Here is a 27,095-nt window from a genome sequence, read left to right as displayed (position 1 = left end):
GACTTCCTGAGCCGGTACGTCAAGCTCCATCTCTGGCGGTCTTCAAATCTAAGCTAAAAGCCCACCTTTTTGATGCTGCTTTTAACTCCTAACCCTTATTCACCTGCCCAGAACCCTTATTTTATCATCCTCACTTTAATATTCCCTTATCTCTTGTTTGTCTTGTTTGTCTGGCCTAATTAGATTGTAAGCTCTGTTGAGCAGGGACTGTCTCTTCATGTTCAAGTGTAGTAGTAGTGCTATAGAAATGATAAGTAGTAGTAGTAGTCTTTGGGATTCCGGAATCTTTGCTACTCTTTGGGATTCCGGAATCTTGCTACTCTTTGTCCTTATCCCTTGTTTGTCCTGTTTGTCTGTCCTAATTAGATCGTAAGCTCTGTTGAGCAGGGACTGTCTCTTCATGTTCAAGTGTACAGCGCTGCGTATGTCTAGTAGTGCTTTAGAAATGATAAGTAGTAGTAGTAGTTGCGTGCCAGCATTTACACCAGGTTTCAGCAGGTGTACGTCTTCATGCCCAAAGTTGGGTGCAGGAATCTTGCTAAGCACTATCCTATAAAGGTTGTTTAGCGCTCAGTGACCTTACAGACTTGTCGCTTAGCATGGGTCATAACGGTACCTAACTCCAAAGTCATTTACTGACTCTGGCCCTCTGTGTAAATCTAGCTCATGCATATTCATTAGGGATGTCCTGAAAACCAGAACTGGTTGTGGCCTTCCAGGTCTTAACTTGTGCACCCCTTGTTGTAGGCATTTACTTCCACCCCAAAGGAGCCAACTTTTCAAAATTATTGGGGGTGCTAAGCCCAATGGAAATAACCCCTCCCTGGACACATACAAGGAATTTTCTCAATTTTGGGCTTGTTCAAGCACCCACAGAGCCGGCTCCTATGTTCCACCCTTTGGGTAAAGTCAGTTGGAATGAAGAGACAGAAACTACAGTGACTGAAATCAAGCATGAGCAGAAACTGTGTCACTGCATATAATTACTAGACAGCAGCATGTCCTGTACACAGTTAATATACTCTTCTATAACTTCAGACTGAGCAACTTCACCCAAAGTAGGCCTTGCTTAACTCCCTGCTGAGCAGAGTCCACAGTCATTTCTAGATCCTTCTAACATTTCTGCATCTACAACTTGCTAAAGGCATTGTCTAAAACTGTAAGGTATTATAGAGGAAGAAATACCAGACTCTAGAGTAGGGTTGGCCAACCTCAGTACTCGAGGGCCACAATCTAGTTGGGTTTTCAGGATTCCCCCAATGAATATGCATGAGATCTATTTGCATGCACTCCCTCTATTATATTCAAATACATCTCATGCATTTTCAATTGGGGGAATCCTGAAAGCCCGACTTGTTGAGGTTGGGCACCCCTGCTCAATGAGCAAGTTGCAGAGAGGAAGTCGGACACTTCACTATTACCTACATGGAAGAGGATACAGAAGACTGTGCTGACAGTGGCAACTCCAGTGAGGGTCTCTGCAGCTGTGTAATAATATCTTCTAATCTATCTGGACAAACACAAGGGAGTGAAGAGTGAAAGCAGCTAACTCCAACTTCAGACCTACTTTGTACCTTCTATTGCATTGACGCAATCATGTATGACAGCTCTTAGAACACTTGTTTACAGGTAACATGACTGAAAAACCTTGGCTAACTGTGAGGTTTAGGTCTAGTTTTCTGTAAACTGTCAGCTGCAATTAAGGGGTTACAGTTGTACAAGAAAATAAAAACCCAAAATGTAGGAACAGCGTAAACTCGTCTCTTCTGAGGATTAGTCAACCATGTGGCTGTACTCACAGAGAACGTAGGGTAACCAGCTGCTGGAATGAGTTGGCTTTGATTTCATGGATTTCATTATGACGCAGATTGCTATGGAGGCAAACAGAAACTCATCATCATTAGGACACAGGAAGTGCTCAGAATTTTAGAACATGCTTAGGGCTTTGGCTCATATCAGAATACATAGTAACATAGTAGATGATGGCAGAGAAAGATCTGCACGGTCCATCCAGTCTGCCCAACAAGATAAACTCACATGTGCTACCTTTTGTGTATACCTGACCTTGATTAGTATCTGCCATCCTCACAGCACAGACCATAGAAGTCTGCCCAGCACTAGCTCTGCCTCCCAACCACTAGCTCCTGCCTCCCACCACTGGCTCTGCCACCCAAAATCAGCTAAGCTTCTGAGGATCCATTCCTTCTGAACAGGATTCCTTTATGTTTATCTCACGCATTTTTGAATTGCATTACCGTTTTCATCTCCACCACCTCCCGCGGGAGGGCATTCCAAGCATCCACCACTCTCTCCGTGAAAAAATACTTCCTGACATTTTTCTTGAGTCTGCCCCCCTTCAATCTCATTTCATGTCCTCTAGTTCTACTGCCTTCCCATCTATGGAAAAGGTTTGTTTGCGGATTAATACCTTTCAAATATTTGAACGTCTGTATCATATCACCCCTGTTTCTCCTTTCCTCCAGGGTATACATGTTCAGGTCAGCAAGTCTCTCCTCATACGTCTTGTAACGCAAACCCCATACCATTCTCGTAGCTTTTCTTTGCACCGCTTCAATTCTTTTTACATCCTTAGCATATTCATTATGGTTATTCCCCCAAAAAAGCTAGCTCTTGCTCCCTTCCTTCCCTCCTCCATATTAGCATAATTTGCATATACAAATATGCAAATGAATGTGCTAATATGCCCCGCCCCTTCCTTTGCCCCCCCCCCCCAATGAAACAGTCAAACTACACCTATGCTTATGGTAGTTAGAAGAAAGTTAAAACCCTTTTTGTTTCTTAGTTAACTTGATTATTCTGATGGTAATGCTTATCTAAATTTTGTTGTATGAAAGGGTTTTTGTTTTTAATATTCTGCTTTTCTATTTTATTATTTTTTCGTTCAATTACTGGTTTTTAATGGCATTGTAAACCATTTTGAATGACTTTATAGTCAGGAAAATAGTATATAAATGTAAGTAAATACATTAACAAATTGGAGCACATGAATAGAGAGAGATGTTGTGGAGAAAAGAGAAAGAAAAGGGGCATTAAACAGTTTTTAAAAATTGTTTAATTATAACTAACTAGACCTTATTGGGCCTCTGTGCTGTTTTTTGATGTGTGTTTTCTCAAGTTAGATAGGGAAGTGCACAGGTATCTTAGATTCATTTTCAGACTTTCAAACAAATTTTTTTCAGTTCATACCAGAAATTCATTTTAACCTGCACTTGTACGCCTATGTTTACTAAGGTGCGCTATAAACACGTTAATGGTTAACGCGCATTAGATGCTAATGCACCCATAGAAATGTATAGGCGTGTTAGCGTTTAACGCGCCTTAACTTTAAAGGTGCATTAAAAATGCTAACACACCTTAATAAACATACCCCGCAGTTTTTAATATGCACAAATCAATTCTGCATGCATTAATTCATAGGTTAAGAGTGTTAAATTGATATGGCACTCACTAAAGTTTTAAGGTGGGCTAATAAATGTACATTCTTAAGGTCAGAACCTTTTCTGATTTGCTCAACTCTATTGCCTTTAAGTGACATTGTTTATTTTTCATCTCTACAGAATGGTTCTAGCACTACATCTTACTTACATCTTCTGAAGTTTTTGACAACCAGTGAAATTAGGTAACTCCTGAATTAGATTGTAAGAAAGGTCCCTGTGAAAGAAAAAGTACACACAGAGATGTAAGTACAGGGAAGTAAAACTCTCCGGTAACATACTTGTTAAAATGCAGTAATTGTGTATACATAGATATTCTTAACATTTTTTTTTATTTACTGGACTTTCCATAAATACAGCAGAAACAGAAATAGTAAGAGAAAAGCATATAAACCTGCTCAAAGAGACAAAAATGTCACAAAATACTAAGAAAGCAAGTCCTCTACAGGTAAATTGCAAATGTCCACAACTGGAGAAATACATTGGTGGCCCTTAATCCAACAAAGCGAAAAAAGGAAAAAAAGAAAACATTCCATAAGGGAATTATAAAAAGGAAGAAGGAAAAAGTTGCCCAAGTGGAGGAGTGGCCTAGTGGTTAGGGTGGTGGACTTTGGTCCTGAGGAACTGAGTTCAATTCCCACTTCAGGCACAGGCAGCTCCTTGTGACTCTGGGCAAGTCACTTAACCCTCCATTGCCCCATGTAAGCCGCATTGAGTCTGCCATGAGTGGGAAAGTGCGGGGTACAAATGTAACAAAAATAAACAATTTCTTATTATGCGGATAGTTCAGAAGAATCAGGTAAGCAGCTTTATACATCTTCCAATTTTCTCAGAACATTTTTCACATAACTTGTCTCAAAGGATATAAATTGTTTTTCCTTGAATCTTGGGAGATTAAAATCACCCCTTTCTCTTGTATTTGCCCATAATTCCACATGGAAACTGCCGGTTTTGTGCAGTCACTAGCAAATACAAGTGCACAGTTGGCATCCCATTTCTGAACTCTGTTCTATATAAAATGCAGTTTAATTTCTTATTGTGGACTGGGAAATAATTTAAAAGATAGGAACCAGAAAGTACGGCTCAGTGGTCAGTTTTCTCAGGGAATAAACTCCCTGAGCCCATACGCCAAGCCCCCTCCCTGCCCATCTTCAAATCCTTGCTCAAAGCCCACCTCTTCAATGTCGCTTTCGGCACCTAACCATTGTACCTCTATCCAGGAAATCTAGACTGCCTCAATCTTGATTGACTGCACTTTTTTGTCCTTTAGATTGTAAGCTCCTTTGAGCAGGGACTGTCCTTCTTTGTTAGATTGTACAGCGCTGCATAACCCTGGTAGTGTTTTAGAAATGTTAAATAGTAGTAGTAGTAGAAAGGTAAATAGTGGAATGCCCCCAAAATGTGTACTGAGATCAGAGCTTTTTAACCTGTTTATAAATGATATGGAAAGGGAAGCAATGAATGAGGTGATCAGATTGGCAGATGACAAAGAAATAATCAAAATTCCACATTAGGGAGTCGCCACCAAGGGAAAAAGGGATCACCATGGCCAATACGTTGAAATCTTCTGCTCAGTGCAGTCATAAAAAGCAAACAAACCTAAAAAACGACTGTCTCGTCTGGAGCCTGCCCATAACGGGGGTGTGAGCGACACCCAGACGGCGGACTTCTGGTGAAGCCCGCAGGCCCCAATGCTGCGTCAGAGGGAGCGCCTGGAATGCTGGGTGGTTGGTCGCTGGTGGAAGGCGACCTTCAATTCCTCAGTGGCGGGAGGGATCTGCCTATCAGATCCCTCCTGACAACGGGCGAGGAGGAGTCTCAAGGGGGATCCTCCATGGAGCAGGTCTTTTCTTGCTCCTCGGAGGTGAACTGCTTACCCTCCCACCCTCCCTGTCATAGTGGCAAGGTTTGATCTGTCGCAGCTTGGAGGAGGTACTTGGGCCAATGGCAGCTTCAAGGGAGGTCCTTTGAAGTAGACCTTAATGTTCACCCAGTGGTCAACGTTAGGACTATGCTTAGAGGTGTAGGCCTGTACCTTGCTCCAGCTGGAGTTAAAGGTTATGGTTAACATTTTTTATTGGTGAGATGGCATAAATTACAAATTTTGCAGTCTGATGATAAACATATAAAACTTCTGTACTAAGAATGTAGCTCACAGTTACAACTCACTGCCAAACATCACCAATCTTTTAACTTTAAACCCCAGCCCACCCCTTTCCCCTTGTATTCCAACCTTCTTATTAAGACCGATATCAAGCTGTCTACATATCAGCATGTACATACAGAGCCCAACAAGCAAAAATCTTCTTCATCCCCTCTACCCTCCCACCCCCATAAATTCCTGTCCCCGATGGCCCCCCGAGCCTGTGTTCTGATAGCCCGGGTAAGCCCCTACCTCCCCCCCCATTCCCAACCCACTCCGGAATGAGTGATCAACCCATAATCACTAGTCTCCCCTCCAAGTCTACAGCAAGTTTGAAAGCAAGCTACAGCCTCGGGGGCTTAACCCCTGTAAGTATGGGTTCCAAATCGATAAGAATTGTTTTTTCCGTTGAGTTAAAGGTTAATTTGTCTGTGTTTGCCTCCTAGCTGGCATGGCGGGGGCTTACCTGTGGTTATTCTATTTATGCATAGCTCGGGTATAGCAAGTTTCCACCAACAGGCTAGGCTGCAGCCAAATAATTCCAATAAAACTTGTTATCCTGAGTCTTATGTTGGTTACCAAGGAGGGTGGCTGGTCTCACATTCCCTGTTATGTTAGGAATTATTAGGAAAGGAATAAGAGAATATCATAGTGCCTCTGTATCGCTCCACAGTGAGACCACATCTCGAATATTGTGTGCAATTCTGGTCACTGTATCTCAAAAATGATGTAGTACAACCAGAAAAGGTGCAAAGAAGAACAACCAAAATGACTGAGTGGATGGAACGGCTCTCATATGAGGAAAGGCTAAAGAGATTAGGGCTCTTCATCTTGAAGAAGAGATACGATAGAGGTCTATAAAATTCTGAATGGAGTGGAACGGGTAAATGCGAACTGATTGTTTACTCTTTCAAAAAGTACAAAGACTAGGAGACACTTCACGAAGTTGCATAGTAGCACATTTAAAACAAATAAGAAAATATTTTTTCACTCAGGGGTCCTTTTACTAAGCCGTGGCAAAAAGTGGCCTGCAGTAGTGTGGGTGCGTGTTTTTGTTTACAATGTCTGGGAAAAAGGGCTTTTTCTCAATGGGCTGGGAAAAGGACCTGCAGTAAAATTGAAACCTGTTTACGGCCATTGATCTAACGGTAAGGGCTCATGCGCTACACATGCGGTGACCGGTTGGTACGTGCCAACTGCCGATTAACACCAGAAACACCATGTGAAGTAGGAAATTTAAAAAATAAAATTAGTCCCAGCGGTATGGGCATGCACCAAATCCAAAATTACCACCAGGGGGTGCGCTAGCCTGCTGGTAGTCTCGTTTTAGCGTGCACTGCACTTGCATAGAGCCTACCGCACATTTGTAAATGGGCCCCTCTGTGTATAGTTAAGCTCTGGAAGTCATTGCCGGAGCAAGTGGTTAAAGTGGTTCGGCTTGTAGAACAGATGGCCGAGAGAAGATTTAGAGAAGTCTATAAAGTCACAAGTGGGGTGGAATGAGTAAATACTGAATGGGTGTTTATTCTTTCTATTTATTTATTTGTTGCATGTGTACCCCACATTTTCCCACCTCTTTGCAGGCTCAATGTGGCTTACATAGTACCGTGAGGTGTTGGCCACCTCCGGTGATGAAACAAATACAGAGTGATGATGTTACAGAACATTAGAGAATCAAGAGAAGAAGAGTTATGGCTACGTTGTGTTGCTGAGTTCAGTTACTTAAGTTGTATCAGTAGGGTATGCCTTTTCGAACAGATCGGTCTTTAGTGATTTCCAGAAATTGAGGTGATCCTGCGTTGTCTTTATGGCTTTCAGTAATGCGTTCCATAGTTGTGTGCTTATATAGGAGAAGCTGGATCCGTAAATTGACTTGTACTTGAGTCCCTTGAAGCTAGGGTAGTGAAGATTTAGGTATGTCTGTGATGTTCTAATTGTGTTTCTGGTTGGTAGGTCTATGAGATCAGCCATATAACTCGGGGCATCGCCATAGATAATCTTGGGGACCAGGGTGCAGATGTTGAAAGTAATACGTTCTTTGATTGGGAGCCAATGCAGTTTTTCTACTAGTACCAAAGGATGCTCCATAAAACTAGTAGAACTTTTAAAAATAAATCAAGGGAAATGTGTTTTTTTTTCACTCAACGCACAGTTAGATTTTGGGAATTTGTTACTAGAAGACATATTGAAACCAGTTATCACAGTTGGGTTTTCTGAACCATTTTTAAAGACCCTAGAAAAAAGGATATTATGGGCACTATTTCTGACCTGGATCGATGTCCGCTGTTCCCTCTAAGCTGAGTGGGAGTCCTTTGTGTGTGTGCGTGCTTCAATATTGTGTTGAATCACCAGGGACAGACGGTTTCCTTGCAGTCCCGAAGAGCTTGCCTGTTCCTCACTATTAAAAGGGTGATAATGAAACAGCACTCCCCACTGGCAGGACTATAGGTGGAGGATTCCCACAGATCTTATAGGGAAACAGAGTTCTCATGATCTTCCTGAAATCTCATATAGGTGCCCAGACAGTGCATTGGGAGCATCTGACATTCAGAAGACCAGCATCTTAGGAAGAAGATTCCAAGCCAAATGCGTACTAACAAAGCTACAACAGAGTGGAAAAGGAATAATAACTTGGAAATCAATCACGACAATGAAAACACTGGAAAGACTCCAGATGTAATTCAACAAATTACAGAATAACTGAAACATCTGGGTTGATTTACAGAATCATATAACTAATCAGAAACAAGTTAAGAGAATTCCCTAGAAAAAGAAAGGAGAAATAGGACAAAAATGGTAACATAGAAGTGATTAAATGCGTTATTTTTTTTCCAGTTCAGATTCATTTTATTTAATTACCTCTGACATGTCCAGATGCATTAAAAAAAAATTATTATAGCAGTCATTATTCAGCTGGAAGTGGTCAGTTGGCCAAACTAGACCCTGTTCAGGGACTGGCACTGAATATTTAGGTCTTTGGTACCACTGGGCTATATGAGTGCCAGCATTGAGAATCGGTTGACATCCGAATACATTCTAGGTTGCCAATCCGATCCCCCCCCCCCGTTTTTGACACTACTTCTGACATTTTCTTGCTCTAATCTGCCTAACCCCTGATCTAATCTATCTGATCCCCTTACCATACCCCCCACCCCCCCGATTCCCCAACACTCTGGATCCAAATCCCTCTGATACGTCCCTCCCCCAAATCACAGCCTCACTCACATATGCAAAGGTGAACCCTCTCTGCACCTCCAGACTCTTACCTGGAGGTGATCCTTGGTATCTAGAGGGCCCAGGACTATCATACAGTAGGTCCAGGTGACCGTCTTGATTATTGCAATGCCCTATATTCAGGTCCCTCCTAAACTGCTTCTAAAGAAATGGCAAAGAATACAGAATATGGCATTTCATCTGATTATCTACAAGAAGTTACGGGAGATAGAGCAGTGGATCCCAAGCCTGGTCCCGGAGGCACCCCAGCCAGTCAGGTTTTCAGGATATCCACAATGAATATTCATGAGAGAGATATGTACGCACTGTCTCCACTGTATGCAAATCTCTCTCATGGGAACCACTAGGATGGGATAAAACCTTTAGGTGTCGATATTCAGCTGGCAGTGCTCAGTGTTTTGCTGACTGCCATCAGCCTTTATGCCTGGAAGGTCAATGCTGGGCCATGTCTGGGCTGACTAAAAGCATGGTCAGTTAAGTATTATTATTAATTATTTATCTGGATTTTGCTCACACCTTTTTCAGTAGTAGCTCAGGTACACTGGATATTTCTCTGTCCCAGGAGGGCTCACAATCTAGGTTTGTACCTGAGGCAATGGAGGGTTAAGTGACTTGCCCAAGATCACAAGGGTCAGCAGTGGGATTTGAACTGGCCACCTCTGGATTGCAAGACTGGTGCTCTAACCACTAGGCCACTCCTCTACTGCGCTATTCAGCACTTAACCAGCTATGGGGTACCACATAAAGTTAGGACTCACTTTTATGTTTTCCCATTTATGCAATGACCTTGGCTGATTAAGCGGTGAATATCAGCACCTAACCGGCCAAGTGCCGACTCCGTCCTCGGAAAGCCTCCAAAACAGTTGAGTTTGGTGCTAACCGGATATTTTCAGCTGCACTAACAAGTCAAGTGTTGCTGGAAACAGTGGCGAAGCTACGTGGGGCCACGGGGGCCTGGGCCACTGTAGATTTGACCCTGGACCCCCCTGCCGTGATCCTCCGACCCCCCTTCCCGCTGCCAACCCTCCCCCGCCGCCGTCGCGTACCTTTGCTGGCAGGGGACCCCAAGCCCCGCCAGCCGAAGTCCTCTTCTCAGCCACGTGGCGTTGCTTGCTGAATGATCTGATCAAGTTTGAATCTGTTTATATGCGTGCATCTGACTTCCTGCATGTTGTACGTGCAGGACGTCAGACGCATGCACATAAACAGATTCAAACTTGATCAGATCATTTGGCAATGCTGCGCGGCCGAGAAGAGGACTTTGGCTGGCGGGGATTGGGGTCCCCCGCCAGCAAAGGTACGCGGTGGGAGAGGGTTGGTGGTGGGAAGGGGGGGCAGCAATGCCATGCAGCCGAGAAGAAGACTTCGGTTGGCGGGGGTTGGGGGTCCCCCGTCAGCAAAGGTACACGGCGGGAGAGGTTTGGCGGCGGGAAGGGGGGGTCAAGAGGGTTGCGGCGGGGGGGGGGGGGGGCAGCAACGCCATGCGGCCAACAAGAGGACTTCGGCTGGCGGGGGTTGGGGGTCCCCTGCCAGCAAAGGTACGTGGTGGGAGAGGGTTGGCGGCGGGAAGGGGCGGGTCGAGAGAGTTGCGGCGGCGGCGGTGGCAGGGTGAGGGGTGAAAGTTGGTGGCGCCAGGGGGGCTTTAATGTGCCCCCTCACCTCAGGCTCTGGACCCCCCTCCCGTCGAAGTCTGGCTACGCCCCTGCTTTTATATTTAGTATGCTACTCTCTGGGTTCTGTAGAGCTATTTTGCTTGTCAGAGACAGAAAAAGGATTTTCATACTAACAATATCAATTTTTGCTTGTGATGTTTTGTGTTAGCAGGTTCTTAGAATATTTATAGACTTCTCAGAAGCACACGTTTATTATTCGGCTTAGAGAGTCTGACTAGCAAATCTTGTGCCTGATCTAAAATGGAAAAAGTTAATTTTATTATATTTAAGGCATTTATAATCTGCTTATCCATCAAGTTCAATATCACTGTAAGGATTATGCGATTCTAATCACTATACACTTGAACAATGCTGTGGTAGAGAGAATAATCTAGAGTCAACAACTCTATGGTTAACAGAGTAATCTAAAATGAACTACTGTTATGTTCTGTCTCTCAGTATTCTTGTGTTGTCATAGGGCAGTGATGGGCAACCTTTTGAGCTTGGTGTGTCAAAATTCGCCAAAAAAATGAGCAAAAAGTCGGGTGGTGTGTCATTTCAAGAAAAATCACTGCTACTAGGATGGCCCCCGGGCCCCCCCTACCCGAGATCGCTGCCCACCCGAGGTCGCCAGGGCCCCCCTCCACCCGCTACCGGGCCTGGAACTAACCTTAAAGCCTCCTTTCATGTCGCAGCAAGCAGCAGCAGGGCAGACAGACCTCTCCTCCTTCCTTCTGTGCTCCGCCCTTGCGGACGTTACGTCAGGCGAGGGCGGGACACGGAAGGAAGGAGTGGCTTGCCCTGCTGCTGCGACGTGAAAGGAGGCTTTAAGGTTAGTTTCCGGGAGCGAGGAGGGAAGGCGGACCACACTGCGGCGGCGCCGTGCTTCATCGAAAGTGGCTACGCGTGTCAGTGCTGACACACGTGTCATAGGTTCGCCATCAGGGTTATAGGGGTATAGCAAAACAGGCTCCTGTCGGGGTATGAAGATTCGGACTGTTGAGACTCTGCTACATAGTGTGAAGATAATTACCCGCACTGGCAAGAGTTAAGATAAGCGATTTGCGCGTTCATATGAGCAGATTATATATATATATATATATATATATATATATAAGAACGGCAGTAGGAACCGTCAATAACGAAAACTGGTAATCTTTAAAAAGTAGAGATGAGATAAATAGAAGAAAGAAGGTAAACTCAACAAAAAAAGAAAAAAAAACATCCTTCAGATTATCAGCACTCAAAGGGAGGAAGGGGGTCTTGTCAATGATTACATATTGTCACAAAAGGGTTCTCCTATTGAGTGAGAGAAAACACAGTGACTCAATATATGAGACTTCCCCCTACAATAACACAAGAATACTGAGAGACAGAACATAACAGTAGTTCATTTTAGATTACTCTGTTAACCATAGTGTTGTTGACTCTAGATTATTCTATCTACCACAGCATTGTTCAACTATCCATCAAGTTCAAGGCAGAGGACGATGGTGCATTACAAACAGGGCCTCTCTCTGTCCCTAGAGGGCTCACAATCTCAGATTATGTACCCGAGGCAATGAGCAGCAGTGGAACGTGAACCCAGGACACTGGGATCAAAGCCGACTGCACTAACCATTAAGCCGCTACTCTTAACCCTACTGGAGGCGCATTAACTAAAGCAGAGGAACAGCAAGGTTGAAACTTGAGAGCTGAAAATGCTCTTTGGTTTTGTCAGGCAGAACAGATGACTGTTTCTGAATGAAATTTTAGTAGCAATTGTAGTCGCTGCTCAGAATCCAGAAAGTCGTGGCGGACATTCTGGTCCTGGAGAATACTGGATTCCTCGTACAGTGTGATACCTTCACAGATGTTGTAGCACCTGGTTTCAACCATACACAGAGGACTCTTGTACTCCAATATTTTATTTCCTGGTGCAACAGAAAATAGAGAACTTGCAAATACAGAACTCGCAACGGATCGTTCATCAACAATTCCTAACAAGCTCTACAGCATTAATCTGTGCTAAAATGTCATAATTCACACAATGAATAACAGTTTTATTGCATTAAATGGGACCTTTGAGAAAATAAGACATTTAATAAGCGTTGATGTGCACCTAATGGAGAAGAACAGGTTAGTTACACTAGCCCTACACTGGGTGCTTGTTGAAAACTTAACAATATCATGTGTTTAATACTGTCAGCCAGTTTCATACGATTCATATACATTGGATAATGGTCTTACGTACAGCACTTGAAGGTTAGGTAACTGGTCACAGGCCACTTTCGGAACCGAGGTGATTTGTGCTCCTGTGACTGTCCTGGAGGAAGAAAACAGGCATTAATTTAGTAACTCATACAATCTAAGGGGGTCATTTTCACATGGACGTGGCTTGTCATAGAATTCTGACCAAGCAAATAACACAAGGGAGGTCGGGGGGGAGGGGGGGTCCTCACACGTCTCACAAAAAAAAAGTCAAGCAGAGCCACCAGGGGTGGGGGTGAGGCAAGTTCCAAACGACCAAGGCAAACGAGCAGTAGATTAACAATACGCGTACATCGTTGCATTTTACAACGCATGTGCATAAATATATGCTCTGTCGAAACTCCACGCCATTGAATACTGGCACATACTTGCAAAATAACACGTAGCCAGAAAATGGTCATTCATGTGCATAGGTGCATGTATCGACAATAAAACAATTCTTCCCGAGGGAAACATTTGGCAACCTGATACAATCAATGGTACTAAGCCATGTAGACTACTGCAATGGGATTTATGCGGGATGCAAAGAACAAATCTTAAAGAAACTTCAGACCGCTCAAAACACGGCAGCAAGACCCATCTTCGGAAAAACACGATTTGAAAGCGCAAAAGCCCTCTGCGAAAAACTACACTGGCTCCCAATCAAAGAATGCATTGCCTTCAAAATCTGCACTATGGTTCACAAAATTATCTACGGTGAAGCATCGGGTTATATGACAGACTTGATCGACCTACCAACTAGAAATACATCCGAATCAACACGAACATACCTAAATCTATACTACCCAAGCTGCAAAGGACTCAAATACAAATCAACTTACGCATCCAGTTTTTTCTACATCAGCACACAACTGCGGAACGCACTACCAAAAGACTTGAACACCACATACGACCATTTACACTTCAGAAAGACACTTAAGACCCACCTGTTTAAAAAGGCATACCCTACCGATCCAACATAAATGCCTGAACTCTGCGACACAACAACACTAAAGTTCGTAATGGTCATCACACAACTCTCCCGTCGAACGATTCCTTTTTGTGGTCCTACCACATGAACCTTATCCTACCACAACATCACCTTGTATTTGTTTACTCCGGAGTCTGCAAACAGCTCTCCGGCACTATGTAAGCCACATTGAGCCTACAAAGAGGTGGGGAAATGTGGGATACAACTGTAACAAATAAATAAAATAAATAAACATATGTACATACATGATTTGGAATATCAGCACTTGCATGTGTTACTCATAGAATTACGCCCTACGAGAATAAGTTAATACCTGGCCCTTTCCTGGAGTCCCATGCCTTTCTTATATAGACAAGGCTTCTTTTACTCTGATGCAGTAAACACTAGCGCATGTTTATCGCAGCTTAAAAGGTCGTCCTGTGGTAATTATTTTGTCTGGGGCATTACTGCATGCTAAGTGTCCCTTTTACTAAGCTGCAGTAAAAAAAGGCCCTGCAGTAGCAGTGGCAACCGTTTTTGCCATGTGCCGAGGTCCTTTTTACCGCAGTGGGTAAAAAGGCGGAAAAAAGAAATGTATACATATAACTTCTTATCATACTAATTTCAAGATATTTCAGAGTCACGTATCTTTATAACTTAATATCTTCAAACCATCTCACATTGGTTTCCCCAGAACCTCAGTGATGTTAATCGCTACAATTTCAATTGCAGCGATACATACAACATCTAAATCTTCACTGGTTCTTTCACATCTAACCTTCTCTTATAACTATCAAAAACTTGAAAATTAGTATGATAAGAAGTTATATGTATACATTGCTACTGGATTTTTTTAAATTTATGATCGATGGTGATTGAAGATCCAGTTTAAAATTACGAATTTGCCTCAATATTTAGTTGTTGAAAAAAAGAAATGGCCATGCTGTTAAGATTGAATTAACCACATGGCCATGTGTGTGTGTGTGTGTGTGTGGGGGGGGGGGGGGGGAAGCACTTAATGCCACCCACTGAGGCTCCCAGGCTAACTGGGCAACGATTACCGCCGGGTAACCCCCGCACGTCCATTTTTGGCAAAAATTTTAAAAAGGCTTTTTTTTTTCCACAGGTGTGCTGAAAAATGATTCTGCGTGCGCCCAAAACATGCGTCTACACTACCACAGGCCATTTTTCAGCGCACCTTAGTAAAAGGGTCCCTCAGATTTATGCGAATGACTGTATGTGGTTAAGTGTGATATTCAGTGACACAAGTGATTTAACCAGCCATGAGCTGTTTCTGGCTGGTTAACTTGCTTTCAATATCAACGCTACCAAATGGAAACTATGCATATATATTCCAAACTCCCCCCCCCCCCCCCCCCCCCCCCCCCAGTTCTGCCACCTGGAACACTCACTTTCCAAATGTAAAGGCATTGCATAGGGGCTCCTATGAATAACTTTATGCATTTACATGCTGTGAGTTTTTAATAAAAGGTGATTCATGTATCACCCCCCCCCCCTTATACACGTGAAAATTGAAGATAGAATTTCCTCCTAAGCACAATTCAGGTGGAAATGGCTTGGTTTTCCACTGTGAGGAATATGACACGGAACTGGTGACCAGTAGAACTTACAGACTTTCGAGGCTTGTCGTTCCTGTGAGGTCGGGAAACTCAGTAATTTGCGAAGCACCATTTAAAGTCCTGAAATTATACACACAACACAAGTTGTTAAGGGAGGCATTTTGTGTTCACATTGATAAAGGAGTTCACTCAAACTGATGCAGAAACTTACAGTGTTTGAAGATCAGGTAAGTGCTGAAATGCAGATTTCCCAGCAAACTGGATTGGGTTATCATAGAAATGACTGGAAAAAACAAACAAACATAATTGATGCTAAATGTTGCCATTTTGAGTGTCAAATGAGAAAACCAAGGACCTCATTTATTAATGTGCATTAACATGATTTCACATGCATTAAATAGCATTAGTCCCCTGTTCTTGGAGGGCTCTATTTACACTGCTAAAGGACATTAATCCCCGATTGCGTGCATATTACTGAATTTTTAGAAATATATTTTTGGAGGAGGTGTGTCATGGTCGGAGAGCAGGTGTTCTCATAGTAAGGTTAGTGTGTGCACTAACCAGATAAAGAAGAGTTAATAGGATCCTCAGTCACACCTGCTCCATCCAGTGGTGGATTGAAAATGGCAGTGGTCGACTCCTAGTGGTAGTTTTGTGGTATTACTGCTAGGGGACAAGCTGCCAAATTAAGAGTATCTGTACAGCCCTGTCTAGTATCCTAGTAGTGCTTTAGAAATGATAATTAGTGAGTAGTAATAATGGTAATTTTCTGAATAAAAAATGTTGCCCCCTACGAGGGACACCACCTTGCAGTGGTGGAGGGGCTTCTGTGTTTCAATGATTCAGAGGATTATGCTGAAGGGTTACCCATATCAGACAGGCCTCTGAGGAGAAACCAGACTAAGAGTGTCCCAAACTAGGGAGAGTGGAAAGATGGCAACCTGAAGCTCGTACGCTCAACGGCCCAGCTGAGAGGAAGGGAACAATCGGGGGTCAGCCGCCGATGGCCAGAGTTTTGTCCCCTGTGCGACGAGCTGCCCACAGATGACTGGGTTGGTGAGTCCTTTGATTAGCGCCGGCGAAGGAGTGTCAACGCTCTTGGACCTGGAAACAACTTCATTGCTCCCGAATCATTTAACCACTATGTCTAAAGGAGTGGAGGAGTGAGTTAGGAGTCCATGCTGAAGTGGAAGTCGTTTACAGCTGAACCAGAGTTGGCAGTGCCACTCCTAAACCCATAAGAGCTATCAGCTTGGAGTGTTTGGCTCCCGTGGAGGTTACATTGAATATCATCTGGAAGGCGCTCCAGAACCTAACGGTGGTAGTAAATAACTTTGCTTCAGATATAATCTTATTAGTGAGTTACATGGATAACCTAATCGAACCCTTTGAGAAAGAAAAATTGATACAGCAAATGAAGTTCTACAGGAGTAGGAAACGGTTAAGATTTTGAAAATGATAATAGACCAGAAATTTGAACAAAAATGATTATTACAACAAATGATTAATATTGAGATTGTTGTTTACCCAGAGTTCCGGGTATGACTCCTAAAGATTTCCTCAGAAATATTTCCTGAAAATTTTGTTATTTTCCTTTGTAATGATTCTTCTTAGTAATATAAATTATCACTTAGTAATATTAATTCAAAAGGAGTGAAGCCTATGAAACTGGGATTACCTTAATCAGTGGGAATTGGATTAGAGATTCAAGTGTTCGCATTGTTAAATAATTTCTGGTTTTAAAAGAGAAAAAATGAAATTAGGTGTATTATTTCTACTAATATTGGACAATAAGTATGTTTCCAATGAAATAAATTGAATATACACCATTTTGGGTTTGAAGAAGCCAACCAGAATAATGATTCAGATAAATAATAACTGGGGATAATCAGGTTAATACCATGCTTTTTCTGTTTACTGTTGTTTAATTGATCTCCTTGTCTTGTTTCACTCTCCCTATTTTGTGGACTAAGGAAGAATATAGAATTATCTGATTGAAATAATTCTTGTGTATTACTTTCTCTGTATTTCTGGCAAGTTATTTTATTGCTTGTAAATTTGAATTCTTATGAAAAAAATGTTGGTTGACTTTGCATCTAAGTATCACTGTTGTGTTTTCCCATAACATGATTACTCCTGCCAGGCCTTGATGTGGTAAAATCTGGCATATTTCATGGTCTGGTGATGTTGGTTCCATTCCAGATCATGAAATTTGTCTTCTCTGGGACCTGGCCCGATCAATGTTAGTTGACAACCCCTACTGATATTATTAATGTAGGGAGTCCCTGAGGTATGTTATAGCAAGAGAAGGCTTGAAAAGAAAGGGATTGTACTTCAAGGCCATGAGATGTATCAATAAGCAAAACCATACTGCTGTTAATAAGAATAATAAAAACAATGATTCACTTAGCCAGAGAAGGGAAGGAATTTTGCATTTAGCTCAAGTATTTTCCAGCTGCAGCTCAAGGTGAGTTAAATTCAGGTACAATAGGTATTTTCCTGACCCCAGAAGGCTCCTAATTTAAGGGGTCCTTTTACAAAGCCGCAGTAAAAAGTGGCCTGTGGTAGTGTGGGCGTGTCTTCAGGGCACGTGCTGGGCCACTTTTTACCACGACTGGGGAAAAAAGTCATTTTTAATGGGCGGGGAAATGGGCATGCACAAAAATTAAAACCATCTCACGCCTATTTACGACGTGAGCCATTACTGCCAGCCATTGACTTAGTGGTAAGGGCGCATGTGCTACTCGACGGTAACCATGCAGTAGGTACCAACGTGGCCATGCTGCTGATTACCGCCAGGAAGGCCCCCCCCCCACACTCCACGATACAAAAATCGATAAATATTTTCTACCACAGGATTTGGTACTTGACAAACTTGGAATTACCAACGGGTGCATTGCGCTACCCCAGAAGTAGTGCCAAGTTGACGCGTGCATCCCGTGCGTTAGCCTTCCTGTGGTTTTGTACAACGGCCCCTAAGTTTGTACCTGAGGCTGTGGAGGTGAAGCGATTTGCCCAAGGTCACAAGGAGCAGCAGTGGGATTTGAACTGGACTTCCCTTGTTCTTAAGCCCACTGCTCAAACCCTTAGGCTGCTCCTCAACGTCATGATGAAAAATTGCTTAATAACAAAAGAGAAAAAAGTGGGGCCTTTATTGTCTGACAAAGAAAACCATTCTTCTTCGCCCTCACTCACTCAAAGAACTCGGCCCAGTCAGTTGTGTGATATTTAATAAAATTCACCTTTATCCTCACCTTTAAGAGTGGACTAACACGGCTACCACACCGCACCTTTATCCTCCAAATTAAAAGTGAACACAGACAGCTTTTCAACATGATTGGGGGGGGGGGGATACACTCAACACGTGAATTCTCCCTCAGAGTAATAGAGTTTGTTTAATATTTGGGAATGCTAAAGCACCCGCAGAGCTGACACCTACAGTAACTCACTCAACCAGATAGGCGGATCTCCAAAATCCAAAACCACTGGCCTTGGTTTTGCAGCATCTCATAATTCCCACCAGATCATAGGTTGGAAACGTCCACCATCGTTGACGGAGCTCTAAGCTCATTCTAAATTAGGAGCAGAGTCTCTAGAAATTTTCTCGTGTTATAGATAGAGAAACATTTTACGGTCCTGCTAGAGAAAGTAACATTTAAAGGAACACTGCTTTATCACATATCTTGTGGATTTCAAAACACAATAACCATGCAATCAAGCTAAAATATTTTCTGTTTTTAAGATTTTTGTGTCAGCTGAAACTGCTCTGGTTTGTATTTTGTTTATTTGTGGTGCTTTATCTGAATTGTAAAAAATGTCACAGACTTCTAAACTCAAAAATAACTAAAAAGAACATGCTATAAACCCATGTGCTTAAAGGGAGATAAATTCTTAGCAGTTTGAATCCTGCCTTCTAAAGAGGCTATGACCCGCCAAAGATTTACAAAACATTTTCATGGGTAAAGCACTGATTTATATGGGTAAATGGGCTCTTAGAAATTAGATCATACGTGGAATAAACTGGTACATACTTGTAGGCATATTCAGGGGTGGAGTTTGGGTGGAACGTGGGTTGCATCATGATTCATGTGCTTATTTATACCTGCTCTCAAGCAGGTTCAATATCTGCACCTTCAATTTCTGCTAGTATTTTATAAAGACACACGGGTGCCTGTGTGCCATTATAAAATAGTCTAAAAATAGGCACCTTCTTGCCCTAATAACCTATGTGCCCTGTTATAAAATTAGCCCTTTAGGGCATAATTTAAGCGACTTTTACCCTTTAGGTAGAGAATGGGATGAAAGCCTTAGGGGGGAAGTTATCAACACTGGCTATAGTTAAGATGTGTTATTTTACTATTAACCCCAGTTATTAGTAACTAGGTCTCATTGCATAAAATTGGATCTGTACTATAATACATTGCAGTGCAGCCCACATTGATAATTTCCCCCCTTAGTGTGAAGAGTTTCAGTCTCTGGTAACCAGAGCTGATATTGTCATAATTCCACCAATAAGAGCCAACCTCATCAGTGATGTCACAATGGCTTTGCTCACTATTATTACATATAGCAGTGATTTAACCAGCTGAGATTGTGATGTCATAATGCCTCATTCCATCAATACCTGAGCCAACCTCATCAGTGATGTCACAATAGCTTATTGTCCCATACTTGGCTCACTCATCGCATATAGCAGTGATTTTGATTTCTAGAGACATTTAAGGGGGAAGTTATAAACATGGGCTACCGTTAAGACAGGTTATTTTACTGTTAACCTCAGTTATTAATATCTAATTGCATAAAATGGGACCCTGTGAAAATAGCATGTCTTAACAGTAGTCCATGTTGAAAACTATGCCCCTTAGTGAATCTGGCCTTTTGTCCCCAATAAACTAAGCCCTGGTTCCCCAAATGAGGAGGAGGAGGTTAGAACACAACCCTTAAGCATCAACACTGATACAAATGACCTGTGGTTGTGATCTGAAGGCAAAGCTTTCTATTTTTAAGTATGAACTACTTATTAGCAAAGTGCAGGCTGACCACCTCGAAGTTTACTAGGCACATGCAACATTCCTTTGGGGTGTAGCAAGCGCTAGTTAAGGCTCGGCATGACAAGAATGCAGATGAATGCTCAGAGCCGAGACTTCTCAAAGCAATGTCCTAAAGCCAAAATCATTATAGGGAACATGGAAGATTTTAAACTCGCTAGTGAAAAATGCAACATGAATATGGATTTATCCGATTACATTTTGGGATCCTTTAAGGGCTAGTTCTAGCTCTTCCATCATCCAAGTCATTCTCAAGAGCTCAACAGATGTTTCAGCGACTCTGGAAAGCCATGCCAGGGACATCGGCTGGATTAAATTTATTCCTCCTGCCTCCTCTTCCATCAAAGGTCATTCCTATAAGATTTCAGTGGTAAACAAGCTGGACAGTATGGCAGTGGATCACAATGTTGAAGAAATGGTTGAGACGCAGAACATAGCAAATGATACATGGATTTCATTCTAGTGATTGCAACGTGAACAGTGTGGTCTCCGTGGCTTGGTAGTGGGACTGGTTCATTTTTGTGCTTTACTATTATTAGTAACCCTTTATGCGTTAGGTGGCGAGAGTCTGATAGGTTCAGACGGGGAGAGGGACCTTGGGGTGATAGTATCTGAGGATTTGAAGGTGACGAAACAGTGTGACAAGGCGGTGGCTGTATCTAGAAGGTTGTTGGGCTGTATAGAGAGGTGTGACCAGCAGAAGAAAGGGGGTGTTGATGCCTTTGTATAAGTCGTTGGTGAGGCCCCATCTAGAGTATTGTGTTCAGTTTTGGAGGCCGTATCTTGCTAAGGATGTAAAAAGAATCGAAGCGGTGCAAAGAAAAGCTACGAGAATGGTATGGGATTTGCGTAACAAGACGTATGAGGAGAGGCTTGCTGACCTGAACATGTATACCCTGGAGGAAAGGAGAAACAGGGGTGATATGATACAGACATTCAAATATTTGAAAGGTATTAATCCGCAAAACGAACCTTTTCCGGAGATACGAAGGCAGTAGAACGAGAGGACATGAAATGAGATTGCAGGGGGGCAGACTCAAGAAAAATGTCAGGAAGTATTTCTTCACGGAGAGAGTGGTGGATGCTTGGAATGCCCTCCCGCGGGAGGTGGTGGAGAGGAAAACGGTAACGGAATTCAAACATGCGTGGGATAAACATAAAGGAATCCTGTTCAGAAGGAAAGGATCCTCAGGAGCTTAACCGAGATTGGATAGCAGAGCCGGTAGTGGGAGGCGGGGCTGGAGGTTAGGAGGCGGGGATAGTGCGGGGCAGACTTATATGGTCTGTGCCAGAGCCAGTGGTGGGAGGCAGGACTGGAGGTTGGGAGGCAGGGATAGCGCTGGGCAGACTTATACGGTCTGTGCCAGAGCCAGTGGTGGGAGGCAGGACTGGAGGTTGGGAGGCAGGGATAGCGCTGGGCAGACTTATACGGTCTGTGCCAGAGCCGGTGGTGGGAGGCGGGGCTAGTGCTGGGCAGACTTATACGGTCTATGCCAGAGCCAGTGGTTGGGAGGCGGGGCAAGTGCTGGGCAGACTTATATGGTCTGTGCCCTGAAGAGCACAGGTACAAATCAAAGTAGGGTATACACAAAAGTAGCACATATGAGTTGTCTTGTTGGGCAGACTGGATGGACCGGGCAGGTCTTTTTCTGCCGTCATCTACTATGTTACTATGAGGAACTGGATGGGAAATATGGGATTGTTTGCCAAGATTTAGTGGTAGAGATTCAAGTTAAAGGCTCCCAAAGCAACACTTTTGGAAAGGACCCTCAGAGTAAGGGGAGTCCACTTCAGAAGATCTGGGAGCAGCTTCAGGGGAGCCCCTTCTTTGTTGGGGTTCCCTTGCAGTATATAGAACTGAAGCTGCTGCAGATAACAGGAAAATCTCTAATAGAACAGATATGCCAGAAGGGGAGAAACTGGAAGAATAGTTAAGGATTTGGAAAATCCAACATTTGGGATTTAAACCTCCATTAGATGTGCAATATTTAAAATAAGAACTGGAAACTGTAAAACAGGAAAGATTTAAATGTTATCCTCTCAAACAACCTTGAAATGAACAGTCATTCTAATAATGCAACTGGGAAACCTAAGGTTATGCGCGGATGTTCCTAAAATGATACAGGGCCTGTAACACAGTCTTCACAAAGACAGACCATAGACCCTCAAAATGTACCCACTGTGGGGCAGGAGATAGGGATTGGATGCGAATGTTGGAAATATTTGATACGTTCCAGTGAACTACAGGAAGGTGAAAGTTTCCTTAGAATGAGATACTCAAGGACAAGAGGTCATAAAATGAAGATGGAGAGAGGATGATTCAGAATTGGAAAGGGATTAAACCATGCTTGAGATTAAGGGCTGCGGTAGAAAGAGAGCCAAGAGATGGAAAAACCATGGGGATGGGGCTAAGGGAGAGAGGTGCCAAAGTCCGAGAATTTAGAAAAGTAATTTACCTATTGTGGTAGAGAAGCAGAGAAGCTATTGGAGGTGTGTGTGTGGGGGGGGGGGGGGGGGAGAGTGTTAATATTCAGATTTATCTGGTTGATTTTAGGAATTTAACCTGACAAATCCCCCCCCCCCCACCATTTCAATATTCCGAGCATCTCACCACTTTCATTTTAAACACCCAACACTGTTATAAATCCAAGCTGTTAAGTGAAAGAGGGATGAGGGATAATGATCTAATCTAATTTGAAATTTGTACACCTTTGCTTATCCCTAGAAATTAATTTTGGGGACTAGATGAACATTTGGGGATCTGCTAGGTACTTGTGAGACTGAGACTAGCCACTGTTGGAGACAGGATGATAGGCTCAATGGACTTTGGCTTTTCTTATGATATGTTCAGTCAATAATGTAGGCTCAGTATAGGAAATGCATCTAAATAGGCTTTATGAATGAGCCACAGAATTATCATGAAAATTCTTTCCAAGTTGTTTCAACTAGTGTATTACTATAGCTCCATTCAAGACACACAGATTAATCATAATGCATCTCTGTAATTCACCTATGAGTCACACAGGTAAGTACAGTGTTTATTTTTCTCTTTCAAACTTTCCTAAGTTGAGTTTGCTGTCCGTCTTCAGCTGCATTTTGTTTAAAATAATGTTTTCAGATTCTAATCTTGGTTTTACGAGGGTCTGGGACTGCTGTTTTTGCTTTCTGCGTTTCCGGCTCTGTTTTTTTCCAGCTTGCCAGGGTGTGTTTAATCATTCTGGTATTAGAATGTGGGTTTGGTTAGGGAATTGCATTGTCACACGTAGCTGAGATTTTTGACATGGCTCTGAAATATCCCTGAACAATTGGCATGGGCTTGTGGGCACTCACTGTATGCCATCCTGCTAATACAGTTTTTTTTTTTTTCTAGCTGGAAGCAGATTGTTCATATCCTGGTCTCTGAGTCGATATCTTCCAGAATGGTCAGTGGCTTCTGTCTTCCATTAGCTTGAAATTACTATCATCGTATGGATTAATGCAAGTGGTTGTACCAGGGATCTGTACTGGTGTTTTAGGAAGAAGTATAGATTTTCATTTCATTTTGATTTACTACAAGGTTCAAATGTTTCATTTAATGCTATTATTTAAAAGGTTGGAGTGGAGGAGTAGCCTAGTGGTTAGAACAGCAGACTTTTATCCTGGGGAACTGGGTTCAATTCCCACTGCAGCTCCTCAACCCTCCATTGCCCCAGGTACAAATAAATACCTGTATATACTATGTAAACTGCCTTGAATGTAGTTGCAAAAACCACAGAAAGGCAGTAAGTCAAGTCCCATTCCCCCCTTGTTGAATCTGAATCTTCCTCAATGTTTAATGTTCTATTTACTGAAATGCAGGAAGCACTGAGAAGGGGAGGAGAAACCATAGGGTTAGAGTAGTGAGCTGAGAACCAGGGACGCTCACTTAACCTTTCACTGGATCAGGTTATCAATAGAAATCAAACAAAATAAAACATGGAAAAGAAAATAAGATGATACCTTTTTTATTGGACATAACTTAATACATTTCTTGATTAGCTTTCGAAGGTTGCCCGTCAGATCAGAAATAAGCAAATGTGCTAGCTGACAGTGTATATAAGTGAAAACATTCAAGCATTACTATGACAGTCTGACAGGGTGGGAGGATGGGGGTGGGTAGGAGGTATGCATGGGGACATCAAAGCATATCATTGATATTCTAACAGGATGGGTGTGGATAGGTGAGGGGAGGGTGATCAACAGAGACATACAGCTTTATGGTTTATAATGGGCTAGGAACCCCAGATCCTTGTTGGTCAGCATTTTACAGGACCACGACACTGTACCAGTGAGAATCCTGAAAGGTAACTTTAAAACCATACAAGAACGTAAGACCTCTGAAGTCAGAATGATTGAATATTTTAACACCCAACAGAAAGGACTTAACAAGGATCTGGGGTTCCTAGCCCATTATAAACCATAAAGCTGTAGGTCTCTGTTGATCACCCTCCCCTCACCTATCCACACCCATCCTGTTAGAATATCAATGATATGCTTTGATGTCCCCATGCATACCTCGTGGTGCATGGTAAGTGTAACACACTAACAGGCTAATGCTTCCATGCCACGCCCCCTGACAGAAAAATTCAGTAACATGAAATTTAATGTTTGATAACAGGCAAACTACTGCAAAACCCATTAATGTGGTCACACAGTAGTCTGTTTCTGGACAATAACTACACGTTAAATGCTTAACGCACGCTAGTAAAAAGGGCTCTTAGATTGTAAGCCTTCCACGGATAAAAAAATACCTATTGTACCTGAATATAACTTGTTTTGATCTATTGCTGAAAAAGGTGTGAGCTGACTCCAAAATCTAAATCTGTGCTTTAAGATATACAGAGTTTGTGGAGTCTTCTCTGGAACAGTCAGATACCTTTAAGAATCTGGAAAGTCAACCTGAAAAGGTTTATAAGGAACTAGCAGACATGCAATGAAATTCATTGAAGGATCCTGTTCACTCCTCCCCAGCCCGACCCTATTACCTCCATCCACAACATATGCTACTTCATTGACCTAACACTCTCATTATATCCTCATGCCTGATCTGGCCCAAACAATCTGCCCCTTGCCCTCTCTAACTCTTTTTTAATCCTGTAGTCCTATTATATCTGCCAGATATTAGCTTCCCATGGCCAGGGCAGCTAACTTAGATTGTGAGCCCTCCTAGGACAGAGAAATATCCAGAGTACCTGAATGTAACTCACCTTGAGCTACTACTGAAAAAGGTGTGAGCAAAATCTAAATAAATAGTGACATCACTGATGAGGTTGGCTCTTATTGGTGGAACGAGGCACTATGACATCACAATCTCAGCTCTGGTTAAATCACTGCTATATGTAATAAAAGTGAGCCAAGCATAGGACAATCTAATGGAGGAGTGGCCTAGTGGTTAGAGCACCCATCTTGCAATCCAGAGGTGGCTGGTTCAAACCCCACTGCTGCTCCTTGGGTAAGTCACTTAACCCTCCATTGCCTCAGGTACAAACTTAGATTGTGAGCCCTCCTGGGACAGAGAAATATCCAGAGTACCTGAATGTAACTCACCTTGAGCTACTACTGAAAAAGGTGCGAGCAAAATCTAAATAAATAAATAATGGTCCCCATGTTTGCCAGGGTCTTGAAGTGAAGGGTACATTCATGTTGGTCACCAGACAGACAGACCCCCATCGTGGAAAGGTGGTCACATGTGGAACAGCCTCCCACTGGAGATGGAGGTCAAGAAAGCCTGGGAGAAGCAGAGGGGATTCCCAATTGCAAAAGGAAGAAGGGAAACCAGAAATCAATTATATGAGGTCAACCATACCAGGCTCTAATGGTGCTTAACTGGTGTCTTAGCCTCTGTTTCTGGACAGGGCACTTACATGCTTACAAGCGATGGATTACCAACAAACGCCCGTTCAGGTATTGACTTGATGTTATTGCTGTGGAATCCTCTAAAAGGAAAGAGATACACAGATATAAATGGTATGAAGATGATATTCATTAATATTTCCACAAAATTAAGTTTGTATCGTGCTCAGCTCATTGGTATGGACTCTTACGCACTGATTATGTGTGGAAACATTTAGAATAGTACATACTTAAGTACATAAGTAATGCCACGCTGGGAAAGACCAAGGGTCCATCGAGCCCAGCATCCTGTCCACGACAGCGGCCAATCCAGGCCAAGGGCACCTGGCGAGCTTCCCAAACGTACGAACATTCTATACATGTTCCTGGAATTGGCTAAGGGTTGTACATACGTGTGTACAGGGTGAAGCAGAATAAATATAGCCCCGTAGGGTTGTTTGCTGTTTTCTCAGCAACCGCTTGGAATTTCAATGTGAAATTGTACAGATTCATTTGATGTTACTATCTACGTGTATGTGCGAAGTGGGATGAGATTAGCTTTAAACACGGTGAAGTTACAGACGTTTTAGTGTGACCACCCAGCAATTTTTGTGTGTTCAAAATGTTTGCACTGTAAAACTACCATTATTTGAAAAAAAATCCCCCAGGGTACCAGCCTACTGTTAATGATGACACAGTGACGTAGACCTTTGGGGAGCAATGTTGGAGCCCTATCACAAGCTCCACCCAAAGCTGCAAACAATCGGCAAACTCAAGGAAGTGCTGCAGATAATCTGGGACAACCTGCCACAGGGACTGATCGACAAAGCTGTTAAGAACTTCCCCAAGTGACTGCAGGCCTGTTATAAAGCTGGTGGTGGACACTTCGAGCAATCAGTGACTGGGAAATTCTGACACACTGTTATTGGCATTG

The 27,095-nt window shown here is 42.9% G+C and overlaps 1 protein-coding gene across 1 annotated transcript in view; it reads right to left on the bottom strand.

The window, feature by feature from the left end:
• Positions 1-27,095, bottom strand: part of LGR5 (leucine rich repeat containing G protein-coupled receptor 5) — a 140,467-nt gene that overhangs the window by 9,744 nt on the left and 103,628 nt on the right. The window contains exons 8-13 of the mRNA XM_030214381.1: positions 26,194-26,265; positions 15,475-15,546; positions 15,315-15,383; positions 12,718-12,789; positions 3,607-3,672; positions 1,800-1,871 (exon numbers count right to left, since the gene is read on the bottom strand). Coding sequence (XP_030070241.1) covers positions 1,800-1,871; positions 3,607-3,672; positions 12,718-12,789; positions 15,315-15,383; positions 15,475-15,546; positions 26,194-26,265 — 423 coding nt within the window. The remainder of the gene's footprint in view (positions 1-1,799; positions 1,872-3,606; positions 3,673-12,717; positions 12,790-15,314; positions 15,384-15,474; positions 15,547-26,193; positions 26,266-27,095) is intronic.

The sequence above is a fragment of the Microcaecilia unicolor genome, chromosome 9 (genome assembly GCF_901765095.1).
Source record: "Microcaecilia unicolor chromosome 9, aMicUni1.1, whole genome shotgun sequence".
Classification (NCBI taxonomy): Eukaryota; Metazoa; Chordata; class Amphibia; order Gymnophiona; family Siphonopidae; genus Microcaecilia; species Microcaecilia unicolor.
This window is presented reverse-complemented; position numbering and strand designations above follow the sequence as displayed.